The sequence below is a fragment of the Podarcis erhardii genome (genome assembly GCF_964252035.2).
Source record: "Podarcis erhardii genome assembly, chromosome: 4".
In the NCBI taxonomy this organism is placed as follows: domain Eukaryota; kingdom Metazoa; phylum Chordata; class Lepidosauria; order Squamata; family Lacertidae; genus Podarcis; species Podarcis erhardii.
Window position 1 is genome coordinate 53,205,779 of NC_138508.1, and position 25,605 is coordinate 53,231,383.

The 25,605-nt window shown below is 39.8% G+C and overlaps 1 protein-coding gene across 11 annotated transcripts in view; it reads right to left on the minus strand.

Annotated features, from left to right (window-relative positions):
• The window catches only part of TIAM1 (TIAM Rac1 associated GEF 1), a 189,154-nt gene that overhangs the window by 25,894 nt on the left and 137,655 nt on the right, over positions 1-25,605 (minus strand). For all 11 annotated transcript variants that reach the window (XM_081859259.1, XM_081859254.1, XM_081859263.1 and 8 more), the window contains 10 exons: positions 23,867-24,100; positions 21,449-21,634; positions 18,589-18,735; positions 17,923-17,997; positions 15,274-15,444; positions 9,581-9,685; positions 8,094-8,175; positions 5,920-6,006; positions 4,218-4,442; positions 492-595 (listed from right to left, as the gene is read on the minus strand). In XM_081859259.1, the coding sequence (XP_081715385.1) occupies positions 492-595; positions 4,218-4,442; positions 5,920-6,006; positions 8,094-8,175; positions 9,581-9,685; positions 15,274-15,444; positions 17,923-17,997; positions 18,589-18,735; positions 21,449-21,634; positions 23,867-24,100 (1,416 nt within the window). The remainder of the gene's footprint in view (positions 1-491; positions 596-4,217; positions 4,443-5,919; positions 6,007-8,093; positions 8,176-9,580; positions 9,686-15,273; positions 15,445-17,922; positions 17,998-18,588; positions 18,736-21,448; positions 21,635-23,866; positions 24,101-25,605) is intronic.

The window sequence follows — 25,605 nt, forward strand, 5'->3', positions numbered from 1 at the left end:
TTTGTTTGGTCAGTTTATCTTAATTGTTGAGTTCCACTGCAATCAAAAGGTAGAACACCTAACATCTCTTTCCATTTAGGATGCCACCATGAAAGCTCTGCAACAAGCAAAAATATATTTGAGCATATCATATATTAAGAATTATAAGCAGAGGCAGGGGTGCATGTGAAAATGTGGCAAGTGGCATTCAGGGAGATTCACAACCAAAGAAAAGGGGCTGTAGTGTTTTATATTCAAAATCATTATTACCACACCACACCCACCCATGATGGGCAAAGGGGGAGCATTTGGGTACAGCAGGTGGTGTCGAGCTATAATCAAGGCTCTAATTGGGTTCATTCCATATCATGTAAACACTTTAAAAAAAACACCCCAAGGTAAACATTATCCTGGAAGAGAAGCTCTAATCGCACACAGCTGTGAAGTCAGCATGCCAGCTTTTAGCCTGCAGTGATTCTGCTATTTACAATGTGAAAATGAAAGTTTCACACCTTGCCAGTTTTATCACCCTCACTGGACGACTCCAAGACATGCACTTCTGCCTCTTCTGGAGTTGTCTCAGCACAGCTGTCCTGATCACTGCAGAACAAGTGTCCTGTTAGGATGAGACAAAAGTGCGAAATAACGGGTTGAACAACAATTCAGAAGTGCAACACAGCAAACACTGTTATGTCATGAGCAAACACAAACACCTTTTGGCTCTCCAGTGCCATTATTAGAGCACGCTTCACTTAGATCACTTGAAACTGCCATTAATGGAGCCTATTACTATTTGCAAAAAGTACACATTGGAGTGGGGGGGGGGGTTTCCAGAGTAAAACTGAGTATTTTTCATAGCCTTGTGTGTAGTGTTGCTTGCATGAAATAACAAACATTTATGACACTATATCTGGAATGGGAGCAGTAATCATGAGATGACTAGATACATATTTAAAATTACCTACATTCTGCTCTAATAAGTAATACATTATGTTCATATATAGCTTCCAGAAATACTTTGAAGAGCTCAAAATAAAATACTGTATCTCAGATGGGCATAACTGCTTTTATTGGTCATTAAATGGTTGTTTTAATTTCATTGTCCTTGGCCACTTGGAGTTCTGCTGAGGTAAGGCGGGCTATAAATGTTTTAAATAAATACATAATGAACAAGCAGTTTGCCAAATGCACCATGCAAATTGCCATGTGATCCACTGGTACATGCCATAGGCTTTTAACATTCTGCTGGCAAATTGTTTCTTAACAACCTGAAAATTTGATATAATAATTCATATTATTTGATATAATAGGCAAACTCACCATTGCTATGTCAGTTTTAAGTCTGTTGATGCAACATGCTGAAGAGAGCAAAACTCAGCAAGAACAATGGTGTATTTGTTTCATATATGACTCAAATCAAGACGATACCTCAAATAATTGAGATCAAAGCTGAAGTAAAATCCCTAATTGTTCAACTGGCTTGATTACTTGAGAATAGTTTTTAAATAATTATAAAAAATCTAACACCATGGCACTGAAAATATATTACTTGAATAATAGATTTCAGTATTTAATCAAAATATTACCTATTTTTAAAAATGCCACCAACATATCCAAGCTTGTTTGAGCAGCTTCATTTTGTCTACTAAGATCAACAGTCCCTTTAAAGCCTTGTGGAATCTCACGCTATTCTGATGAGCCTAATACTTTTTATAGTTATCTGGGCCTTCTTTCCTGCTATAGGAAAAGTGTGCCTTAATCTACTTCCTGCAGTATAGACTCCAGTCCCAGATAGAGAGAAAATGTTCATTTGGGCCTTAAGTGAACAGCTGAACACATGGAATGCTTTTTACTGTCTGCATCTATTTATTGGCTAATATATGTTTGTGTGTACAAATAATTTCTACTGCTTGATATCATCAAATCCTTAAGCTGTTTACAAAAAAAGGAATGCAAAAACATTCAATAAAATTTCCTAAAACCAAAACTGTGTCTCACAAATAAAAATGAGTCATGTGTTATTGTGCATGTACACACACACACACACACACACAAACAAACATACAAACACTCACACACAGAGCTGTCCCTATCAATTTAATGAAACCATATATTTTTACAATTGCTATTTAAACACAGTGCAGTAGTGTATGTTTACAGTTCACATTTTAAAAGCTTTTTATGGCACTCTGTAGTACTATGAAACCCTGGAAAAGACAGGGAGCAACAGCATGCTTCTTGTTCACATGAAACTGCAGCTTCATTTATTGTTTAGTGTGATGTGTGAACCAGACCACCGTGCCCAACCAAAATTGCACCAGGGATTTACGCACATGAATTATTCAAGTTACTATCTGGCTTGGATAATATACAGCCCTCAGTGAAGAGCATCTGACAGTGCAGTAGGTCATATAAGAAGCTTCCTGGACATGGCCAGAACAATGTTACTTCACAGAAAGTAACCACCCTGAGACCCCCGGGTATAGGGCGGAAAATAAATTCAATAAATGAAATAATAAAAAATTAAAAAGTGTGGCTTTAAACTCTTCTGGCTACAAAACGTTCACTCTGGAATCCTTAAAAAGTGAGATTTGAAAACAAGAATGAATGTTATTAAAAATTCATTTCCTGCTTCTTGAAGCTTTCCCTCCCTATGCTATGCAGTGCAAAGGGGCTCAGGAACAAGGCTGGCTGATGGTCTTGCACCTTGGTGCTTTGCTGATATACAGCATGGGGATAGGGGTCAACCATGGAAGCACGTTCCTTCTTCCAACCTAATGCACACTTCCAGGAGATTATATCCTGTTCAGGGCTCAAGCAGGTCAGTTCCCACTCCCCCTTTTCTTTCTCCTCAGTTTTCACCTTATACTTCATACATGTTGTTCCTCAACTGACCTCAACCATAGACTAAATTGTGCTTCTGCTGCTGCTGTTCTTTTTCTTTTTCTTTTTCTTTTTCTTTTTCTTTTTCTTTTTCTTTTTCTTTTTCTTTTTCTTTTTCTTTTTCTTTTTCTTTTTCTTTTTCTTTTTCTTTTTCTTTTTCTTCTTCTTCTTCTTCTTCTTCTTCTTCTTCTTCTTCTTTTCTTTTCTTTTCTTTTCTTTTCTTTTCTTTTCTTTTCTTTTCTTTTCTTTTCTTTTCTTTCTTTTTTTTTGCGGAAGTTGCAAACACCAGTGATATCCCAGAGTTCGTGACTATCTTTCCTACCATGCAAAAAGCCTTATCTTTTGTGCTGGAAAGCAGAAAAAGGAAAGATATGGGGAGCTTCCTGTCTAGCTGCTTATTGAGCTTGTGTTTTCACACACAGGTGATACGGCACAGCTAACTAGTGACTGTTATCCCATACTTTCCACTACAATTTCCCATCACTTTTCTCTCAATACTTTTTGCGGCTTGAAAAGTCACAAGAAAATTGTGCTTAGAAAGTGTAGGATAGCAACCAAATTTCGTACAAACAGCCTGCCTGTTGGGAAGCACCTGGGCTTTTCTGGTAAAATATTCACACAAACAAGGTGAATCTATTGCTTCCCTTCCTTTCTTACCTGAACTCTTATTTCACTATGAACATTTAGGACGACAATGACTTAAAAAGCGTATTTCTTAGGATTTGTTTGTGCTTGTTTTGCCACTAAGATACTGCAAGTTTCCTGGTGGACACAGTAGTGTATGGAAGATGCTACAGTCTGTGGGCATACAAGGACATGCTTTGAAGGCCTGCTGTCGGAATCTAATTCCTCGGTCAGTATGAACTGCATGTTCACAGGCACTTGACTCCCCTATTCATGTTAGCTGGCTAGAGAAATGTCTGTTCCTCAATGCATCATTAAGAACATTTCCATCTTTGTTCTGTTATTAACCAACCATGTTCAGTGGACAAATGAATCCTACATAGAACCGCTTTCACATAGGACACTGCTGACATCTTGTGGCAAAACAGAGAGACACTTTCGAAAGCTGCCGTAGCTTTGTTTGGAACCTTTTTAATGTATCAATGTTTGCATCAGGTTTGCCTGATAGTAGTATACATGAAGAAGTGTTTTTTAAAAAAATAAAATAAAAAGATGTTTGGAAGAGAGGTGAAGGAAGACACCGCTAGAGAAACATAAGATTAAAAACTAAAAAAAAGTATCCTTTAAAATTGCAGCAGCTTCTGTTTTTGAAAGCAGCAAGTCTCTTTTATAGAACTGAAGAGTTGGAAGATTCAAAAATGTAAGCCCACAATGCTAGTAAACATGGGTACCTTGGCTATTGCCAACAGAGCGCAATGGACTGTCGGTCAGGTCGAGTGAACCATCTGTGCGGCGTTGTGGCAGCTGCATTAGTTTCTGCCCTGCCTGTCTCTCAGGATAAGTCCGTACTGTAAGGCACAGAGAAGGCTGAACAAGAACATCTCTTAGCATGGCTGAATTTAAGTCTTCAGCAGCTTTCTTATTGATTTCAATGATCTCATCACCAGGTTTCAGGCCTGCAAAGAGAAAGCAGAAAATCAAGAGTCATACTCAAAGTTATCCATCAGAGTTGGATTTCTATTCAGCATTTAAGATTTCATGTCTGCCTAAGGTGGGATTGGCTAACCTGTGGTCCTCCAGATGTTGGGGGACTCCAACTCCCATCAGCCCCAGTCAGGAATGATGGGAGTTGGAGTCAAGAAGCATCTGGAGGGCCACTTCTGGCCTATATGCTATTTCTTTCAAACAAGAAACTTTTCTTCATTGAAAACTCCTTTCAGGGCACAAACCACAAAGATGCGCTGTAATGATGCAACAGCCCAGTCCAGCCAAACCGAGTGTGTCTGGCAACATGAGGCTCAGTCCAGCATGGCAGAGCATTCTGGGTATTGTGCTCCATGTTTTACAATCTTGATTTTATTTGTCCATTCAATCATTTTATTAGAAAATAAGAATTATGTACATTTTACAAGTGGAAAAACTAAGACCAAGAAAGGTAAGTAACTCACCCAAGAGCACTACGTCAGTTCATGACTGAACAGAGAGATGAGCCCCTTATAATTTATTTAGTATTGCAAGAAGACTAAAATTATGTTGTAATGATTGTGTGAAGGTTTCCAATGGTAGGATAAATGTCATAATTAAAAAAAAAAAAATCAAAAGGAATGTATATTGCTGTCCAGTTCAAGTTCTCATGTTAAGATATTCATGTTCTCAAAACATGCATGTAGATAGATATTTGAAAAAGAAGTAAACAAAATGTGATTTATCCCTGCCCCAAGCCTCTTCAGAGGTTACTTCCTGTGATCATTTGAGTTACTTCTCCTAAATCAACATGAAACAAAACAATCACAAGCTATTAAGATGCAGCAAAGGGAAGAATATCAACCTTCAGTGTCCAGAAAGATGTACAGTGGTACCTCATTTTACATACCGTCCCCCTTATGAATGCTTTGGGTTACGTGCTCTGCTAACCCGGAAGTAGATGTCCCTTGTTGCAAACTTTGCCCCAGGATGCAAGCAGAAGTCACATGCCAGTGGTGTGGCAGTAGCGGGAGGCGCCATTAATGAAAGCGCACCTCATGTTACGAGTGGTTTCTGGTTATGAGCCGCTGTGTGATTTCTGTTCTGTTCTCATCCTGAAGCAACATTTTTAACCCAAGGTACTATTTCTGGTTTAGCAGAGTCTGTAACATGAAGCGTCTATAACCTGAAGCGTCTGTAACCCGAGGTACCACTGTATAGTCAGCCTTCAACATAACTGTGTTACCAGCTTTACAATAAATTCATCTTGTAAAATTAAGAGATGGACTGAACAGTAACATAATTTGGAAGGTACTGGAGTTACACTTTTTGTCACCATTCCTAAATGAATTTTGGTCTAGGTGCAACGGAGATCTGGTATAATCTTGAATAGCAGAAAGAGGAAAGGGCTCCTTTTGTTGAACACTGAAAAAGTTTTAAAGGGAAATACAACATCCCCTGACACCCTACCTTTTTTGAAAGCCAGGCCTGTCTCTTTGACACTGTTTACATGGAGCCGCCGAATCCCATCTTCTTCCACAGAGGACAGAGAAAAGCCTGTTGAAATATCCAGTGGCAAAACAGAACCATTTGATTTAATTTCACAAAAAGATCCATTCCATTAACTTTGCTTTAATCAAGTAAAACCATTTCTTTACCCTGTCAAATTTTACCAAACTCCCACGATTATTCATACAGTCTGTATGGAAATAATCTATGCAAGTTGCTCTCTAAAACAGAATACCACACCCCATGACGACAACGATAATACATGGGGTTTTTTATTTGTTTTGGGCAAAATATTATGGTTCTGTTTTCCAGATTCTGCATGTGCATGATACACAGAGAAAAAAGTGAATATATTAAGCAAAACATAGATCTCACTTGCAGTCAGATCTGTGCATTACACTGAATTGTGTAATACACAGGCCTGACCAAGATTAAAGCCATGTTACCACTCCACATATTATACTTTTTCTAAATCTGGTAAGGCAAAAGTGGCTCACATATATTTAAAATTGTGGGGGTGGGAGAAAGGGAAACAGACGCAGAGATACAGAGTGTTTCAGGGAAATGTTTTTTCAGGAAAATAACTGCCAACACCTGGATTAGAAGTGTGCATCATACTTGATATCTGCATTTGACTTTGTCCTGCCTCGAGGTGCATTCAGTTTGTATCATCTGCTCCAAAGTATGCAGGATGTAAATACATGTTAACTATCATGCATTATTTATTGCTTTCTCTAAAACGAGGCATTTGCTGCTCTGAAATTCGATGGCTTCCTAGGGAGATGTAGGCAGCAGCTTGCCTTTTTGTTTATTAAGCAAAATATTTATGACCCTCCTGGGGGAAATATATTTAACATAGTATTGGCCATTAGCTATAAGGAAGCAGATGGGATAGGATCCAATTCTCAATCAAACTGCCTTCAGAGTAATTTTTGTAGCTGGAAAGATACTTTCATTCATCACTTTCGAAAGAGAAAGGACAAAGAAAATACAGTAGAATATCACTGTGTACCATGAAATACAGAAATCTCATTGTGTTTAGAGATTCAAAGCCAGCAAGAAAGGGTAATCTTAGATAATATATTCACTATGAACAAGACTGCCTAAATGGAAGCCCAGCAGAAAAAAATGAGACCGTTGAATTATCACAGATTCAGAGATGGATATTTGGGGTATAAAGACAAAAATTGGTTGGATTCAGGTGACTAGCACTAGGTGGTATCTACATAACAAAGAAGTTAGTAGTTGTACATACTTTTAAAAAGAAGGGGGGGTTAATAAATTGCAATGCAAGCTAAATCATAACTACTCAGAAGTATATCCTATTGAATACAATGGGGCTTACTCCCAGGTAAGTTGGGTTAAGATGGCAACCTTATTTGCTAATGACCAACATGTAATTTCTGTTAATTAGCAAAGACATAGGACATAGACATATGTAAGCTACTTTAACGTGGGCAAATAATTAAAAGTGTAAGTAATTCAGCTCTGATGATTTTATGCTATTTTAAATTTTCTATTGCTCTGTTCACTTTTACATTTAACAATTATGTATTGCTGTAGAGTTAATAATGTTGTTTGATTGTTCTTGTTTGTGATCGCTTTATTCTAAGCTGCTATGGGATAATCTTTGATCCTGAAAAGTGGCACAAGAATGAATATCTTTAAATGGATCCAATTAACAGCTGGTCAAATCCAGTGGCAGAATGGCGCAAGGCAGCTTCTGCTGCAAGAAAAGGCAGCCCTTGAAAAAAGTCTTTCTTGGGGATGATGCTGTGACTTGCTTACTGTGAAAAGTCTTTATTTATTTAGCAAAGAGAGGCTTGTTTCCTGGAAGGACTCAGCTCTTGAAATGGCCAGGCTTTGCACTTAAAATCAACCCCCATGAAAATCTAGCACACCACTTCAGGCAAGACAAAAATGGCAGATTTGCCATGTTTCATTAGAAGGCTTAATACTGAGGCGCACACTGTGACAGCTATGGGAATGACAATCCTGAGATTTGACCACAGATGGTTTATTCAATAAATCCTCTGAAGATGTATTTAAAAGCATGCTTAGATATGAAAAGGTGTATATATATATATATATATATATATATATATATATATATATATATATAATGTCAAACTCACCATAGTTATCAGACGATGTGTCAGATTTTTCAATCCGAATTTGCTGTGTAATTTTCTCACAGATTTCAATTTCTTTATACAACTGAAAATGCAAAAAGAGAGAGTGAGAGTCTGTTGTGATGACATATATTGTCAGTTGTTATTTTTTCACACAGTGTTCTTTTAAAATTAAGAGTGAAGACAAAGATGTCTAAAGAAGAACCGCAGCAATGTGAAGAGAATCTTGCGTTTTTCATTTTGTATTGTTATGTTGTGTTCCAATGAAGGGCAGTATACAAATTTAATAAAAATAATAACTTGTCAGATCATACTGCTAAATTAAATACTGGTTCACAATGTCATTGTTAACAAGGTGGTGGGAAAGGGATGGGTGTGCACTGAGGAGCAAGCTGAACTGCATGAACCAGAGTATATGCATATGTATTCTCTGGTATACTCATAGCATTTCTAAAGAACGACAGCAAATTACTGCAGAAGTGCTGAGCTTCATTTTTAGCCATTTAGATTTTCAGCTACAACCCTAGATTTCTCCTCAGAAGCAAGCTCCACTGAGCTCAATGGGACTTACTCCAAGGCAAGCACATACAGTCGTACCTTGGTTCTCAAACGGAATCTGTTCCGGAAGTCCGTTCGACTTCTGAAAATGTTCGAAAACCAAGGCGCAGCTTCCTGCACTCAATCAGAAGCAATGGAAGCTGCGTCAGACGTTCAGCTTCCAAAAAAAGTTTGAAAACCGGAACATTCACTTCCCAGTTTGTGGCATTTGGGAGCCAAAACGTTCGAGTCACAGGGCGTTTGAGAACCAAGGTACAACTGTATAAGATTGCTGCCTTGACCTCAGAAATAAAAGCACATAATTTCCCCTTTATCCAGTCGTCCTACTATTCATCTCCACTGGGGGTCAGTATCTACCATCTTTTTCATTGCATCAGAAATCCACATTTCTTTTCTCCATCTTGCTTGGCAAAGACCACCCCTCAATATCCATGGAAGCTTTCACAATGATGCTCCCTCTGTCTGAGAAAACGTAGACCCACCTCCCTTCTTTCCATATACACCAATCACAAGCCATGAATTTTATCACCCTGCTTAAAAGTGAATTACTAAAGTTAGTGTCTCATATAGCAATTAAGAGTGTTGGACTAGGATTAGAAGGCCTTGGTTCAAATCCTCACCCAGACTTAAAGCCTTGGGCCAGTCTCAAAACTACCCCACAGGGTTGTTGTGAAGAGGGGAGGACCATTTATACTTCTGTGTGCTCCTTGAAAGGTAGAATTCAAGTGTAATAATAACAACAATAATATCGGAATCAATATCTTTTGTTCCGCCACACAAGTAAATTATCTTGTGCTACTAGTTTAAAGTTACTCATATTTATGAGTATCAATAGCTTGCAATTAATTACCAAAAAAGACCAAGCACTACAACAAGAGTCTTTTTCTCACAAGAAACGTAGCACAGAATTATTATTGAAGGGTGAGCATTACCAGTTCATAAATATCCTCTTCTGGCTTTGGTATGTAGGATTGCATTTGGTTTCCTGTCAGGAACTTAAGACGTAGATAGTGAGCTGAGTAATCCAGCTGATGTGCCTGAAAGGGGGGAGGAGGGAGGGGGGAGAGAAGGTTACTGCAAGATATAGATAAGAGCACAAGTCACCATTTTCTTTTCGTGAAAGATGTTCCTGTAAAATGAAGGGAAGGTCTTTTTGCTTAAAAGGATGTTTTATAAAGATACTGACTAAACAACCCCTGAAAAATTCTTTATTTGCCACTCAGAAATGAAATGCTCTCTTATCCCCGTCTTGATATTGCAAAGATAACAGCATTCCTCTGAGTGGGAAGCCCTGCTGAAGTCCAGCACTGCTCACCTACAGTGTGGATGAAAATACTGTTAATTGTATCATAGGAAAAGGGAACGGCTTGCTCCTAAAATCTGACATATACGGTAGGAGACCAGGGGTGCTGCTTTCTGAATCTCACCAAAGTTTGCCATCACGTTGTCAAATACTTGCTAATTTTGAATGATGAAGGGCTCCTAAAATTCCAGGCATTACATAATATTATCCCAAAACAGATAACCATGAATGTGTTTACCAGATTCTCTCATTATTATTTTTTTTAAAAAGAGTTAGTTATCGTTAGATGGATGTTATGGCATTTGCACTTCCACCTTCTTATTCCCTATTCCCTCAAGTGGAATTTATATATGCCATTTTAGAATTACTTCAGAAATCTGAAGCAGTTGAGGAATCCTAAAGCAAAGTCAAACAAGTGCAGCTTCAGCATTGCAGGGGTTGGACTAGATGACCCTTGGGCCCCTTCCAATTCTATGATTCTTTGATTCTCCTCACAATTAACAGAAGCTCCGTTAAGAAACAAAAAACGGCCTTCAGAATGGGCCCACATCTGCCTGAAAGGTAATGAATGTCTGGCTGTCCCACTACTACCATACTATCCCTACCTCTGAACAAACAGCTGCCGCTTCTGGCCCATAGAAGCTAAGTATGCAGACACAACCACAACTCTTTTCCACAGCAGGTAAAAGGACAGCAGTGCAAGGAAAAGTTCAGTGTGGAACAGAAAGCCAACCCAGCTTCCCCTCCTGTATTGAAAGGCTGACAGAAGGATTGGAATGTTTCTTCCCAAGGCTGGTGGCAGAAGTAGCAAGGCTGCATCTCTTTCGAAATTAAAACCCCACTAGTTCTCCAATACTCTGGCCTTTGGGGAAATAACATAACAGCATCTGGGAGGGAAGGGAGGGCAAATGAGCGCTGCCATTCATCTACACACCTGAGGGCAATCATTACTTGCCTCAGGCCTGTAGCAAATTCTAATCGGAGCCACATCAGCTATTTCATATGACACTGAGTTAACATCAATCCCAATGTGGCCTACTGCCTCCAAATCTGTTGTGAAGACAGCATCTCTCCTTGCCTATTAGCGCAGTTTTCGACCGAGTCAAAAAGCTCTAGGTTGTTTTGCATTTACAGGAATCCCCTTCCTTCCTGCCCTCCCCCAATAAATCCAACTGAATTTGAACCGTTTTCAGCGTTGATGGAATTGGAAGGCAAGTCAGCTGCGTATCACTGAACAAAAAGACTTGGGAAAGTCTGCCGCTTGAGAAACGTTCAGAAATGAAACTTGACAAGGCAGTGCAAGAACAGGCAAACAAAACCACGTGAATGGAACCAATGACCCACTAGCCTCCTTCCGACAGCCTCTTTCTGTCAGTCAGCAATCAGCAAAAGCCTCATGTACATTCCACAGCTCATTCAGCTTTAGAGCTGTCAGGAAAAGCCGTGACTGAAAGGCATGTCAGCGAGATTTAGTCCGACATGTTAAGAGAACCTACAGGGACTAGTGTCCCAGGCAGCACCAGGCTAACCACACATACCGATGGCTATATGCTGATGCACAGCAATTTCTAAACTATTTACTCTCTTGTGGGGAAAGCCATAGCTCTCCCAGAATAAGGGAGACCTCCAAGAAAAGGTTGGTTGCTATGCCTATCATCGTCAACATCAACAACAACAACATCTCTGGTATCCTACAATAAACTTCCTTAGTTTTGAAAACAGCAAGCTCATTATTAGAGATTCCCCAAATAGGAACCTAGGAAATTGCTCTATGTCAAGTCATACCACTGACCGTATAGCTCTGTGTTGTCTCTTTAGTGACCGGAAGTGGCTTCTTTTGTGTTTCAAACTTTCTCAGCAAAAACTGGAGGTGCCAGGTATCAAACCCAGCAAAAATTGGGAACTGTTTTCATCTTGATGGCTGCATTCCATTCTGGCAACCTTCCGGCGGCCAGAGACAAAAATGGGCAGAGCCTGTGAATGTTAACTTTGTACAGTGTAGTGGTTTCTACACATGCCCCTCTCGGTATCGTCCATCCAGGGCTGGAGAGGAGATACAGCTGGGGAGATCCCTGAGGGCCAGACTGAAAGGTCTGGAGGGGCAAGATTTGACCCTCTGGGTCTGAGGTTCACCTCTTTTATATACAATGGAACCTCAACTTATATACACCTTGTCTTGCGGATGTTCCAAGTTGCATCCACGGCAAACCCGGAAGTAAACACCGGGTTTGCCGCAATTCGTGCATGCGCAGAAGCGGCTTCTGGCGTCTGTGCAGAAGCGCACTACCGCCGAATGCACAAGCACACAAGATGCCTCTTCTAGTGTCCCGTTTCGACCAGCGGACGGACCTCCAGAACAGATTATGTCCGTAAGCAGAGGTTCCACTGTAAAGCATAGGTTCTACCACTGAGCAACCTTTGTCCCACCACCCCAATGCTCAATACACAGCACACTACCCAGACAATCAATACAGTTATAGCAGGACAATAATCCTGGGCATCTATTCAATCTAGCATTTGAAACCCTTGGGTTCCCGCCATCAAGGGAAGATTTACAACATGGGGAATCTTAACAACACAATCTAGAGCATGAAGGAGTTCACATGAAATGTTTACTATACCAGAACTCGACTGGTTCTCAGATGGCAGGTGGCAAATTGAGGTGAAATGATGTGGATCAGAGAATTAAAGGAAAAAGAATGAGCTGAATACAAGAGACAGAAGAGAGAGATTTATTATTAGATGTTACAGGAAAGAATGCAACCATAAGTATTTCCCTAAGCGGATAATATGGTACGGAAAGAAGCAGATTCACAGCTTGAACTACAGATCAGTTTAGCCCAGTGGACTTGAAATTAATACAATTCCAACTGTGGCCCAATAGGTTTGTGGCTCAAAGCCTAAAAAGAAGTAGAACATGGACTTAGGAATTTATCTTCACAAAATGTAAAGTATAGGGAAAAGAGCAGTCAGTATCTGTTGGCTGAGAATCTGGCTTACTGCTTATGTAAAAGTTCTAAAAATAAAATGATTGCTAAGAACATTTTATAATTGTTGCCTATTGTGTCTTTTTTGAAAGTGTCATCTGCCTTTGGTTACAATAAGACATTTCTCACTGAGAGCGTCAGTACTCTCCAGAAATTCATTTGCCAGTGAATACAATATATAATTACCCATAATAAATGCTTTCCTTCATACCTTCTGTGCAACACTGGGCTTTTCTTTAAAAGTCATAAAGTTATGTTTCTGAAGGCATCATTTGAATATGAAAGATTCAAAGTGTTAAACAAATTGCTTTAAGGGTTTCAGTTTAGTTGGTTAGTGGATGTTACAGGGGATGGACTTATATTTACCTTCCTGCCACAGCAGTACCTATTTATCTGTTTGCACTGGTATGCTTTCAAACTGCTAGGTTGGCAGGAGCTGGGACAGAGCAATGGAAGCTCACCTTGTCACGGGGATTCGAACTGCCGACCTTCTGATTAGCAAGCCGAAGAGGCTCAGTGGTTTAGACCATAGCGCCACCCACATCCCTTTGTCCTATACTTAAAAGAATCCAACACTACAACTCAGAAAACAGATTAGTTAAATTTGTTGCAACCCAGCTAACAGTTATCTTTATCTGAAAATTCCCTCTCCTTTTTTTTCCAAACTAACAATTCACAAATTGTGACAGTCAGCAGACAAACAATCCCACTAATATTTACTATGATGCAACCTTTCATGGCTAATCTAAGTGTGAAAATAGAGAATGTGTCACAGTACTAGAGGAAATTTCAAATGCTACTTGTATGCAGATTCAAGACCCATTTCCATGTTTGTATAGATCAGGGGTAGGCAACCTAAGGGCCGTGGGCCGGATGCAGCCCACAGGCCTTCTCAATCTGGTCCGCGGACAGTCTGGGAATCAGCATGTTTTTACATGAGTAGAATGTATCCTTTTATTTAAAATGCATCTCTGGGTTATTTGTGGGGCCTGCATGGTGTTTCTACATGAGTAGAATGTGTACTTTTATTTAAAATGCATCTCTGAGTTAGTTGTGGGGCATAGGAATTTGTTCATTTTTTTCTCCAAAATATAGTCCGGCCCACCACATGGTCTGAGGGACGGTGGACCGGCTCACAGCTGAAAAAGGTTGCTGACCCCTGGTATAGATGGATAAGTCATTAATTCTAAAAAATACACCTGAGAATCTAAAAGTATATGAATTCTTGTGCTGATTACAATGCAATGAGGTGCATAATATCACACTCACAGCACACCTGAGTTCCATCAACATCTTTCTTAGTTTAACTGAATACCGAACTTTAATTCAAAAAGAATGAAGTTGAAAAGTTTTATTGCTTAGCGTGGAAACTGATAGAGAAGATACAGATGAAAAATAGGTGAATCACATGAAAAGGTGATAGAACATACTTAACTGAATGACAGACAAAATGTTTCGCTGAATATACAAATAAAATCAATGGAAGCACATTGGAAGGGCAGTGGCGTGAAGTTCATTATGCAAATGTGAATAAAAAGAAATTTAAAATTTAGACCAAAAAGCTCTGGGGAAAATTCATTTCAACAGAGCTCACCCACTTTTCCTGTGGATAACGGCATTAAGTTCAGGTACCACAGGTGACAGAAATACTCAGCAAGAGGGTGTATAAAACCTCAAAGTTATACATAAATGCAAAATAAAAATGATTCAGCATGAAAGAGCTCCAGTGCAGACAATAAGCTCCCGTTCATGTAAAGCTTCCACCATTACTTAAATGGAAGGGACAGCTCAGCACGCGTGGAAAAGAGTGTGACTAAAACATTTACAGACCTCTGCACCGGAACATCACTATCTTGGATTTTGAACATCTTAATTTTAACCAAACTCAGAATTGTGTGTGTGTGTGTGTGTGTGTGTGTGTGTGTGTACATATATAATTCTATTAAAACTTGTGCTGAAATGATAATAGCATAGGAGAATATAGGCACAAGCTACAAATAAATGCTGAGAAGCCAAAATAAAATAAAAATGTAAACCTTAAAATTTAAATCTTCCATAAGGAGTGAGAATTTCAGAATGGTTTTTAGGATGTGCAGTGACAAACATTTCCATACACATATGGTTGTCACAGATTGCAGATCATTCAAATGTGGAAAATCCATCCAGTTCTGCATTCTTGTGCAACTTTTCATTTTTTGTCAAATTAAACCACAGGACGGCTCATTATAGTTGGAACACTCTGAAACTGGGAGTGGGAGTGGAGTAAAATAGCTATAATCACAATTTCAAATAATCATAGAAAATTCAAAAATTCTTATAATGTTTCTTTTTTTACCTTACAAATCATTTCCAGGACATCCCGTGTTGTGTCCCCCGGGTGGACTACCGTCAGGGCAGACTGGTTATTTGGCAGGCAGTACCAGGATGGTGTAAAATACTCATGAACCCAGATGTCAGAATCGGGATTATGTGGGTGGACTGTGGTGAGCGCCACTTCTTTTTCTCTCTGAATAGAAATTCACACAGTCATTAACACACTTCTGCTCAAATACAACTGATTCATTTGCCAGTTAAACATAAATATAGGGCCATAAAGTATGCCTTTGTTTTCTATCAAATTAAATAACAAAATTAAAGCACTATATTACGGGTAGGGAGCTGGCTTCCCTGAAGGCAACCAATTAAAATTCAACCCCCAGAGGATTGTCAGCTGGCCTCCAAGTTGCCAACTCCCTTTCTTCTTCTTTGACGTCTATCCACTCTGGTAAAGGACAATTATTTGATGCCTGCATCCTTATTGCACATGCAATAGCAGAGTCAAGGGGGAAGAGTGCTTGCAAAAAATTCCTGGAATACATTGGACTTGGGACCAGGGGGGGATGTATGCACACACAAAAACCAAGAGGATAAATAAATCTAAGAAGAGACACCACTATTCTCACTATTCACAACAGAAAGAGTTGCAGGTGAGAAAGTCATTGTGGGTTTAGTTGAACTGCCCAGTGGCAACCTGCTGCATGCATTTAATTTTTTATCATTATTATTATTATTATTTTGTAGGTTTAAGATGGACCCTGAAGAATATAATTCCAAGCAAGTGACAGATGTATGGAATTCTCATTAGTTTTAAATGCAATCACACCCCCATTTGCTCAATTAAAAATATGCCCCCTGGCCCAGACTTAATGGTGCTTCATCTCAGTATTCTTTAGGGAGTTACAGGGTAGGGCTGTAATTGGCAGAGTAGAAGTCTCTCTACAGTGTAGACATTGATCAAACACAGAGAACGGTGTGTTTATATGTCCTCATCAACCCAGATTAGCAGTGGTCTCTGTGAAGTCATTTTCCACATAAAAGTGACATGTTCAATCCCTGTCTTTACATATCACATTGCCTGTGCATTGTTATTGTTTGTGATATGGAAGCAATGTGAGATTTCGCCATGTACAAAATAGTTTTGCGGCAGCGCTGAAATGCATAATGTTGCCAAAGTATTTTTGACCTCATGAAAATCTAACACCTCTTCAGAGGAAATGGACAGACTATGCTTGGCAGAATTAAGAGCAAAGCCACGTTTGGGGGACTGGGGAATTGCTGAATGCAGGAAGGGGCCTTACCCTGAAGAAAGGGTTGCTCAGACCTTGAGAGGGCAAATATGGAGACCAGTTGTGGCAAGGCATCAAGGAATATCAGGAAGAGCTAGACTTGCCCCTAAAAGGAACTGCTACATGCCTGGTTCTCCAGGCAAATAAGCAATTACAATTATAATCTTAGTGTCCATAATGTGGGATCCATATAAGAGGAAAGTATTATCCCAGTATATTCAGCTAAAGCCATTTCCCCCCAATGGCTACTTCAGCTCTACACAGCTTTGAACACAGTAAACACAGCCCTGTAATTCCTCCTCAGTTTTTTCTTGAACCCCTGAAAAAAGAACTTTAATTTCAGAAACCAAATGAAACTCTCTGAAAATCCCTTCTGAAAGCTGGGAGGCTGAGTATTTGTTTTGTTTTCTAAAGTGGGGAACCTGTGATCCTCCAGATGTTGCTGGACTCCAACTCCTATCGGCCCCAGCCGGCATGGCCAATGATCAGGGATGAGAGTTATAGTCCAACAACATCTGCCCCTCACCTTTGTTTTAAAAGACAATATAATAGAAGTCCAAATAAAAGTAAGGAAGGCACAGAAAAGTACAAAAAGGATGCTAACATGGATGAAGAGCAATCAAGGACAACTTTTAAAAACCCGAGTTGTCATATGAACAAAATAAACAAGCACAAATCCTGGAAAATTGAATAAAAACTGAGGCGAGGGGGTTGTTGAGGAGGGATTATCAGAAACCTGTGTGAAAAATTCCTGGCAGCATGTGCCTGACTACTGCTGGAGGCAGACTGCTGAACTAGACAAGTACTTTGCTCTGATCCACGAGGACAATTACTACATTCTTACATGTCCTGATAAGGAAGAAAAGAATCCTGCCTCATATTTATAGAGACAGGTGTGAACATAGGTTTAGGGGCAGAATTAAATTCAATTCTGATTAAACAAGTAGCTATTAAAAATGATTGCTCTAATAGGTCTTCTGATACAAGGAATTCCTCCCCCCCCCCAAATATTCTTCATAGACAAAGGTTTAATCAATGGTAGCATAGGTAAACTACAGTATCAGAATACTACCCACCTCCAGTGGCCAATGACCATGGAACCTACTGGCCCCACTCGCAGAAATACCATTGAAGGTTTAAGAGTTCCCTTCTCTGCAGCACACTTTGGAGCTGAGCAGTGCCAAGCTCCCTCTACCTCATTGCTTGGCCATGTTTCAAACAGGCTGACATCTGGCAGAGCTGAGCTGCTGCATGACTCGCTCTTCCCTTCAATACTTTTACTCTGTCCTAAAGGAGGGGGCTACATTCTAAAAACAGATTCACGAGCTAATTGGACTCCTTTGTGTAAATTAATAAAATGTTCTTTTTTTTTTTTTTACCTTGCTTTCTTGAACAGTGTCATCAAATATTCCTTCTAAAGATTTCTTTACAGAATCAGCTCCTTCACCAAACACCTGCAGAGGCACAGAACGTGCTATTTTAAATTACAATAGGATGATGCAAATGCTTTCTAAATTTGGAAAGATCTCATGTTACTGGGACAAATGAATAAGTGTTTCAAGGGAGGAAATTATCATCTCAAATTAAAATTGGATAAAATTCCTTCCTGGCTAGGAAAACAGGCAAATGCAAATGGCTGTCTGGTCTAATCCAACAAGGGTGGTTGCCCCATCTAAACCACGACCTACTGAGACCCATTCAGGGATGTGTGGGGAATCAGATCAAATGGAAAGTGGAGAAATGCAAGGCCAGAAAAGTGCACTTAAGAAACAGCTCATAAGCTGTGGTGAAATTCTAGCAATACTTCCAACAATTTATGAAGCGGTAACTCCAACTAGTGCCAATCTCATCACCACCCCAAACACCCTGTGTGGGAAACCAAAGGAAGACGCTTACCAAGATCTGCCACACTTCATTCCTGTATTTGTGGAAATGCAAAGTTCAGAGATTGTAGAAAAATTATACCAGACCCGCCCCCCAAAACAGGCTGGAGCTCAGGATCCAACCAAGAAGTTTGCAATTTTTTCTCTCAAGAGGTAGGCTACCTGATTAATGCTTGGTCTCCCTTGCTTTTTCTTTGAAGTGGTGTCCAAACCCCAAAGGGAAGAGAAACGGCTTCTCCGTTTGCTTGCTGATCTCGACATCACCTGTGTTCTTCTCCTGACACCAGATTCGCCTGTGCGAGCGGCCACCTGCCGGGTGCATTAAAAGCAATTCAACCAAAGACACCACAATCAGAGCAAAGCTAGAGTGCCAGACCTCATAATTTTAATGAGGACCCATAGATATTAAGGTGTGCCAAGATTTTTAAAGAGGTTTGTATAAATTATGTTGAATCAAAAATTACCTTGTATGTGCTGAGGACTGGGGCAGACATAGGGTGGTAGTCAACTAAGTTTTACTCAGAGGAGACCCACTGAAATCAATATACCTAACTTAGTATGTTCATTAATTTAAATGGGTCTGCGCTGAGTCTAACTTAATTGAATACCGCCCATCATACTTCTTTTTAGAAATCTATCAGTTTAAACCCATTTTTGGTTTGACTTTTAGAGCCAGATGCTAACACAGTGATTCATAAGGCAAACTGCTGAACATTAACTATGTTTTACAATCAGCATCCATACACTAGATACATTTCATAGGTGGCAATTCTGTTACCATCCTACGAATTATATAATACTATATAAATATCAATTGCTACTCTCAACAACAACGGGCCATTGTTTTCTCATCAAGGACTACTGCTAGAAGAAATTCCAAGATATATTTTATTCTGAAAGCAAATTAAGGTAACATCACTTGGGCAGAGGACAACATTTTATACACCTGGAATTTTTCTCCCAACTGGTTAGTCCAAGTGGAATCACCAACTCTTGAGTCAGGTCGCCTACGTGGTCGTTTTGTGACAGAGCGAGCAGCGAAAGGTATGACAAGGATGACTTATTATAGGAGCGCAGTTGGGAACTGAAACCAGTATGGCTATGCTATATTACGGAGAGAGCCCAGGGCAAGAGCTATGTAACATGCGTAAGAGCAATTTAATACGAAAGCATCCTTTAGCTATAAGAGTTTATGAGTTAACAGCACTTCTGTCAGTAACCCCTAGAGGGCAAACTGGGACAAAAAACAACAACAAAGCACAACCTCTTTAAAGGGGGGGGGGCAGAGAAAAGGAGTTACTTCACTCCTAGGTTACTTCCACTTTTGCCTCCCCCAGCACCTTATCCTTTTGGTCTTTCTCTCAGTCTCCATTCCTGCCTACTCTCTAGCTTTCTGGGGCTCCCAGCTGCCTTTCTTGCTTAGGTGGCTTAGAAAGACTATCTCTGGTGCCCAACACTCTCCATCTGCTTCTCCCTTCTGAGAAGCAAAACAGAATGCATTCAAATTGCCTTTCAGACACATTTTGGCTGCCCCTTCCACTCTGTTCTGGCTGCAGCTGTGGGCTCAGGGATAGGTCACTCTCTTACACAGCCTGAAATAGGTTTGGTGGTGAGGATGCCACAGCTCTAAAGTAGCTAACTACAAACATTACTGGATAACTTCTCACTTTGTTATACATTATCCTTCTTCAGCATGATGAGCTGAGACCAGTCAGTTATCCTTTTCTGGATAAAGTATTATTAAAACTATTAACTTGTTATCCAAAAGATTTACACAATCAAATCACAACACTAGCAGAAATAATGTAAAAGTTACCATAGATTATTATTGCCACTTTTCAACTAAAATAGTTACCAAACTGGTTTTCCAACAATTGCTTATGCAATAATTGACTCAGTGATAGTTACTTCTATAATATATCTGTATACGCTCATGGGATATGAATTGATTGTGGCTGAGCAACTCCCCTATGAAGAAAGGTTGCAGCATTTGGGACTTTTAGGAGGAGTTTGGATTTGATATCCCACTTTATCACTACCCTAAGGAGTCTCAAAGCAGCTAACATTCTCCTTTTCCTTCCTCCCCCACAACAAACATTCTGTGAGGTGAGTGGAGCTGAGAGACTTCAGAGAAGTGTGACTAGCCCAAGGTCACCCAGCAGCTGCATGTGGAGGAGCAGGGAAGCGAACCTAGTTCACCAGATTACGAGTCCACCGCTCTTAACCACTACAATTACGCATAGCATGGAGAAAGTGGATAGCTAAAAGCCCCCCACCTCCATTCATGGACATCCAATGAAGCTGAACACTGTAATATTCAGGACGGATAAAAGAAAGTACTTCTTCATCCAGTACAGAGATAAAATATGGAACTCGCTTCCACAGGAGGCAGGGATGGCTACCAACCTAGATGGCCTTAAAAGAGGGTTAGACAAGTTCATAGAGGAGAAGAGGACTATTGAAGGCCATGACAGCTATGCTCTGCCTCCAGAGTTGGAGAAGAAATGCTTCTGAATAGCCATTGCTGGAAACCACAGGCGGGGAAAGTGCTCCTATGCTCCAATCCTGCTTGCAGATTTCCCACAGGCATCTGGTTGGCCACTGGGAGGAAAGGAATAGGTGGGCTATTGGCCTGATCCAGCAGGCTCTTCTCATGTTCTCACCATTAACAATGAATGAGAATGAAAGCCTTTACAATAATGAATGGCAATAAAAAGGATTCTAGCATCCAGAATATATGAAACATATTATTATTATTATTATTATTATTATTATTATTATTAATTTTATCTCTTTGAGATGTTAAGACTGATTCAAATTTTTCACCCCCAAAATGCTAAAAATATTTGGAGCCAAAAGAGATAGTACCCAGGTTTTTGCTGACAGCAGAGGCCAAGAACAGACTTATATCACCAAGATGTACAGAGGCTGCACAGCAACAGCACTCAGTTAACCTTCTTACAAAAGCACCAAGTGATTTCTATTTTAGCAACAATAACCTCTGGCATCAGTTTAAACTCACCAGTGCATGAAAAGAAGACACTGAAAAGATTCCAAGACGGCCCATTGCATCTTTAGTTGGGCGACTTGCAAATGCGAGCAACGTTTTTGGATTTGGCAGTTCCCCGCCCTGGAGGCTAGCTAAGTAGCAACGATACCGAAAGAGATCCATTTGGAACTGTTCCAGGTTTTGTTCCCAAACAAAGATCTAGAAGAAGATCACAGAGGTAAGTAAACATTAAAGTCCATATGATACCATACAATAACATACAAGTATAGATACCAGATTTTATAAAATTGTCTTTCACTGTCCAAATTTATTATATTTATAAGGGGGATTTAGATCTAAGTTGGAGGAAAGTAAATATCTTTTTCAAAGGGGGAGACATCCGAATACAACTATTACTTGGATACGATGCTAATAACATTAAAATTCTGGTTTTTATTTCCTCTTTATTGCAGCTGGATTCTCCTCTCACCGAGAGAGTGTTTTCATGAAACACAATAGAGGTATGAAGACACCAGAACTACAGCAAAAAAATAAAAAAATAAATCCCTAGGCTGTCAGCAGCAGCAGCAGCTTAAAAAGCAATGAAGTTTGTCATTGTACTAAAGAAAATGAATAAAGCACACTGGGGAATACATTAACATCTGTCAGATGCAGAGCAGAATGCCACCATCAGCCTGTGCCGTGCAGATTGCTAGTAGGGAACACTTTGAAAAGGATAGAAATCTCCATAATACTGCATAGTTTTTCTTTGGTTAACATTCTAGTTACATTTAGAGGCCTGGTTAAAGAGCTGCTGCAGCTCAGCAAAGGGGGCTCCATATGTTCCTTTCCATGATTAACACTGCAATCCTAAGTACACTTACTCAGAAGTAAGGCTTGGTGAACTCAATGGGGCCTGCTCCCTAGTAAGTATCACACCATGAGAAGCCCACAAGCAGGACATGAATGCAATAGCACTTTTCCACTTGTGTTCCTTAGCAACTAAGTTTCAGAGACATAGGGCCTCTGAGGCAGGAGGAGATACATGGCCATTGTGATTAGTAGTCATTGATATCCTCCAAGAATTTGTTTAATCTGCTTTTAGACAAGGATATAGCTCAGCGGCAGAACATCTGCAGTGCATGCAGAAGGTACCAGTTTCAATTGCTGGCATCCCCAGGTAGGGTGGGGAGATCTCCCTGTCTGAAACCTGGAGAGCTGCTGCCAGTCTATGTAGACATCACTTGGGAAGACAGGTGAGCTAATGCCAGTGTACTGGAAGAAGCAAAGATCACCAGTGTCAAAAGCAATGATTCTTCAACATGAACTTCGTTGTATCATCATGTGTTGCTTTTCTGCCCCACAGTCTATGTGGTATCCCTGCCTGATTTAGGGCAGGTTTACACTGGAGCTCACTTCACTGTACAATGGCTGCATTTGCCCTAATCTCAGTAAAATAAAGGAATTATGTGCAATAAAAAAACAAAACCCCCACATCAACTCTGTTGGACTGGTCATGTTGGGCGGATGCCTGATTATCGTCTTCCAAAGCAACTACTCTATTCAGAACTTAAAAATGGAAAGCGTAATGCTGGTGGTCAACACAAGAGGTTTAAAGACTCTCTCTTAAGGCAAATCTAAAAAAATGCAGAATAAACACAGACAACTGGGAAACACTGGCCTGCAAGTGCTCCAATTAGAGAACAGCCTATACCAAAGGTGCCATGGGCTTTGAAGACGCTTGAACTCAGGACGAAAGGGAGAAACGTGCTAAGAGGAAGGCACACTTGGCAAACCCTCACCGTGATCAACTCCTGCCTGAAAACCTATGTCCCCACTGCGGAAGGATGTGTGGATCCAGAATTGGCCTCCACAGTCACTTATGGACTCACTGTTAAGACTATGTTCATGAAAGACAATCTTACTCAGCTACGAGCAATTGCCAAAGAAGAAGAAGACCAACCATGGGTTTGACTCAGTAAATGCAGGTTCCTATGTTCCCTTGCTTACAGCGACAAATGGCCACTGCAATAGTACGACAGATATTTGCCATCAGAGTAAATTTTCTTTTGGTCAAGTCAGCTGAACGTTGCCAAATTCAAATTGGAAGTATAAGGTACAGAAGATGACCAGATGCAATGCTCCACGGGGGAAGAAATATATGAAGCTTCTGAAGCAGCATTAGCAATGCCCATGCATGCAACACAGTTGAAAAAGAAAGCAGAAAGTCCAATGGCTCCTCAGTTTTACACCAGCTACTTAAGATCATCGCAGTCGCTCTGTACTACCGTGTTGTTTATTCTGGTGTTATGTTGTTTTTAGGATTTATAAGATTCAAAATATTTAATAAAAACAATTTTATTTAAAGTAGGACAATAACTGTAGCAGACACTTGTGGACACCTGAATTTTATTTTATAGCCATATATTTAATGCATGCAAGTAAGGTTACCTGATCAAGAATTGTCTTCTTCTTCTTGGAGTCTCTGACAGAAGACAAACTGAGGAAATGCATTTCCCCCATTTTCTTCATCTTCTCGTCCATATCAATCTTCTGCTCCAGTTTTTTAATCTCTGTTTTCAACAGCTTGACAGTGTCTTCTTTGTGGTGCTGTCGGGCCACTGCAGTCGCGCAAGCAGAATGAACTGCTGTAATCCAGTTTTCCAGTTCCGTTTGACTCGAAGTCTAAAAAACAGAGAAGCAGAATCATGTTGGTTAAAACATGCTGGGTTTGAAATGATTCCACTTCTATTCATCTCACTTATGAGACATGTGATGAAGAGGCATTCTACTCTTAATTTGCCCTTTTGAAATCGGCATTAGAATTAAAATCTTCACCAGTGATTTATAGCTGCAGAAGGTTCCCTAGCAATGGCTCAGGAATTACATTTTTATCCCATCACAAATGCTACAATAATATTCGGCTCATCGTTGAGCACAATGATTTAGACATTGAGGTAACCAGAAAGCATGCCTGTATATTTTATAGCGTAATAATTACACAGCTAGTCCGCTACAATTCATAAAATAATTAATGAACATGGTGCCCACTGATATCGTAAGTGTAATGAAAACTATAGTGCTTTGTTGCTGAGAAAGCTTATAATCATTAATTATTATAGCCCCACAATACCTCTGTGAGACTACCAATGCTTTACAGCTGAAGAGGGAAACTAGTAATGAACAGCCCACATCAAAGAGAAAGCAACTAGATTTTGAGCCACAAGGCAAAATACTCTTGCTCACCAAGCAATGCTACCAAGCTGGATAGTAACAACAGCTCTTTTAGCTGTGGAAATCAGACAGAACAATCCTGATTCAAAATGTACAGAAACCTTGGAGTAAAGTTAATATTTTAATGGATTTCCACCTCAAAAAAATCAGTCTTCAGTTACGGCAATGTTTTGACTGGGTGGTCACATAAAGGGGACATTATTATTATTATTATTATTATTATTATTATTATTATTATTATTATTATTATTATTATTTTAAGTTGCATTGGGGAGGGGGGAGGTGTAGGAGACCAGACTTACACAGCAAGTCTGGAAATAACACCAAGGGACTTTCAAATTTAATGGCTCTGTGTAGGCCTCATCACAGCTGCCTGGCTGAGGAGGAAATTAGTAGCAGGCGTGTGGCATGTTTGGATGCAAAAATGCAAGAACAGGATTACAATGAAAAATATCCTTTGGCAGGACTGAAAGACCATTATTAATGTTGTTGCTGTTGTCGTCATCGTTTTGAATTCAGTTACATCAGCAGTTTCTACTGAATGTAGAGTGGTAAATGAGATAAAAAACCGTCAAGAACTTGTGCACAGAAAATTCTAAGCAGCAATTCCCGGTAAAGAAACTTATTTATTCTGTTTGCATGTTACTCTAAATGTACATGAATTATGTGGGCTAGGCTATATTATTGCTAGCTCAAATGATGTACATGCTTTAGCAGTTCTCTGCACAACACATCAAGCTTGTAGGCTACAGTAACTTGCCAATTATTTCCATAATTATGTCCAATTGTTCTTCCTCCCCTCTCATCCATCTCGTGTTTCAGCCTCAAAATCCTTTAGATTCAGAAGGGCTCCAACACACTGCAAACAAATAGCTTTACAATTCAAAAGAAAAGAACCCACTAATTCATTCTTTTTCCAAAAAAAGAAGAAGTTCATTTTGTGCTCTTTCCCATGC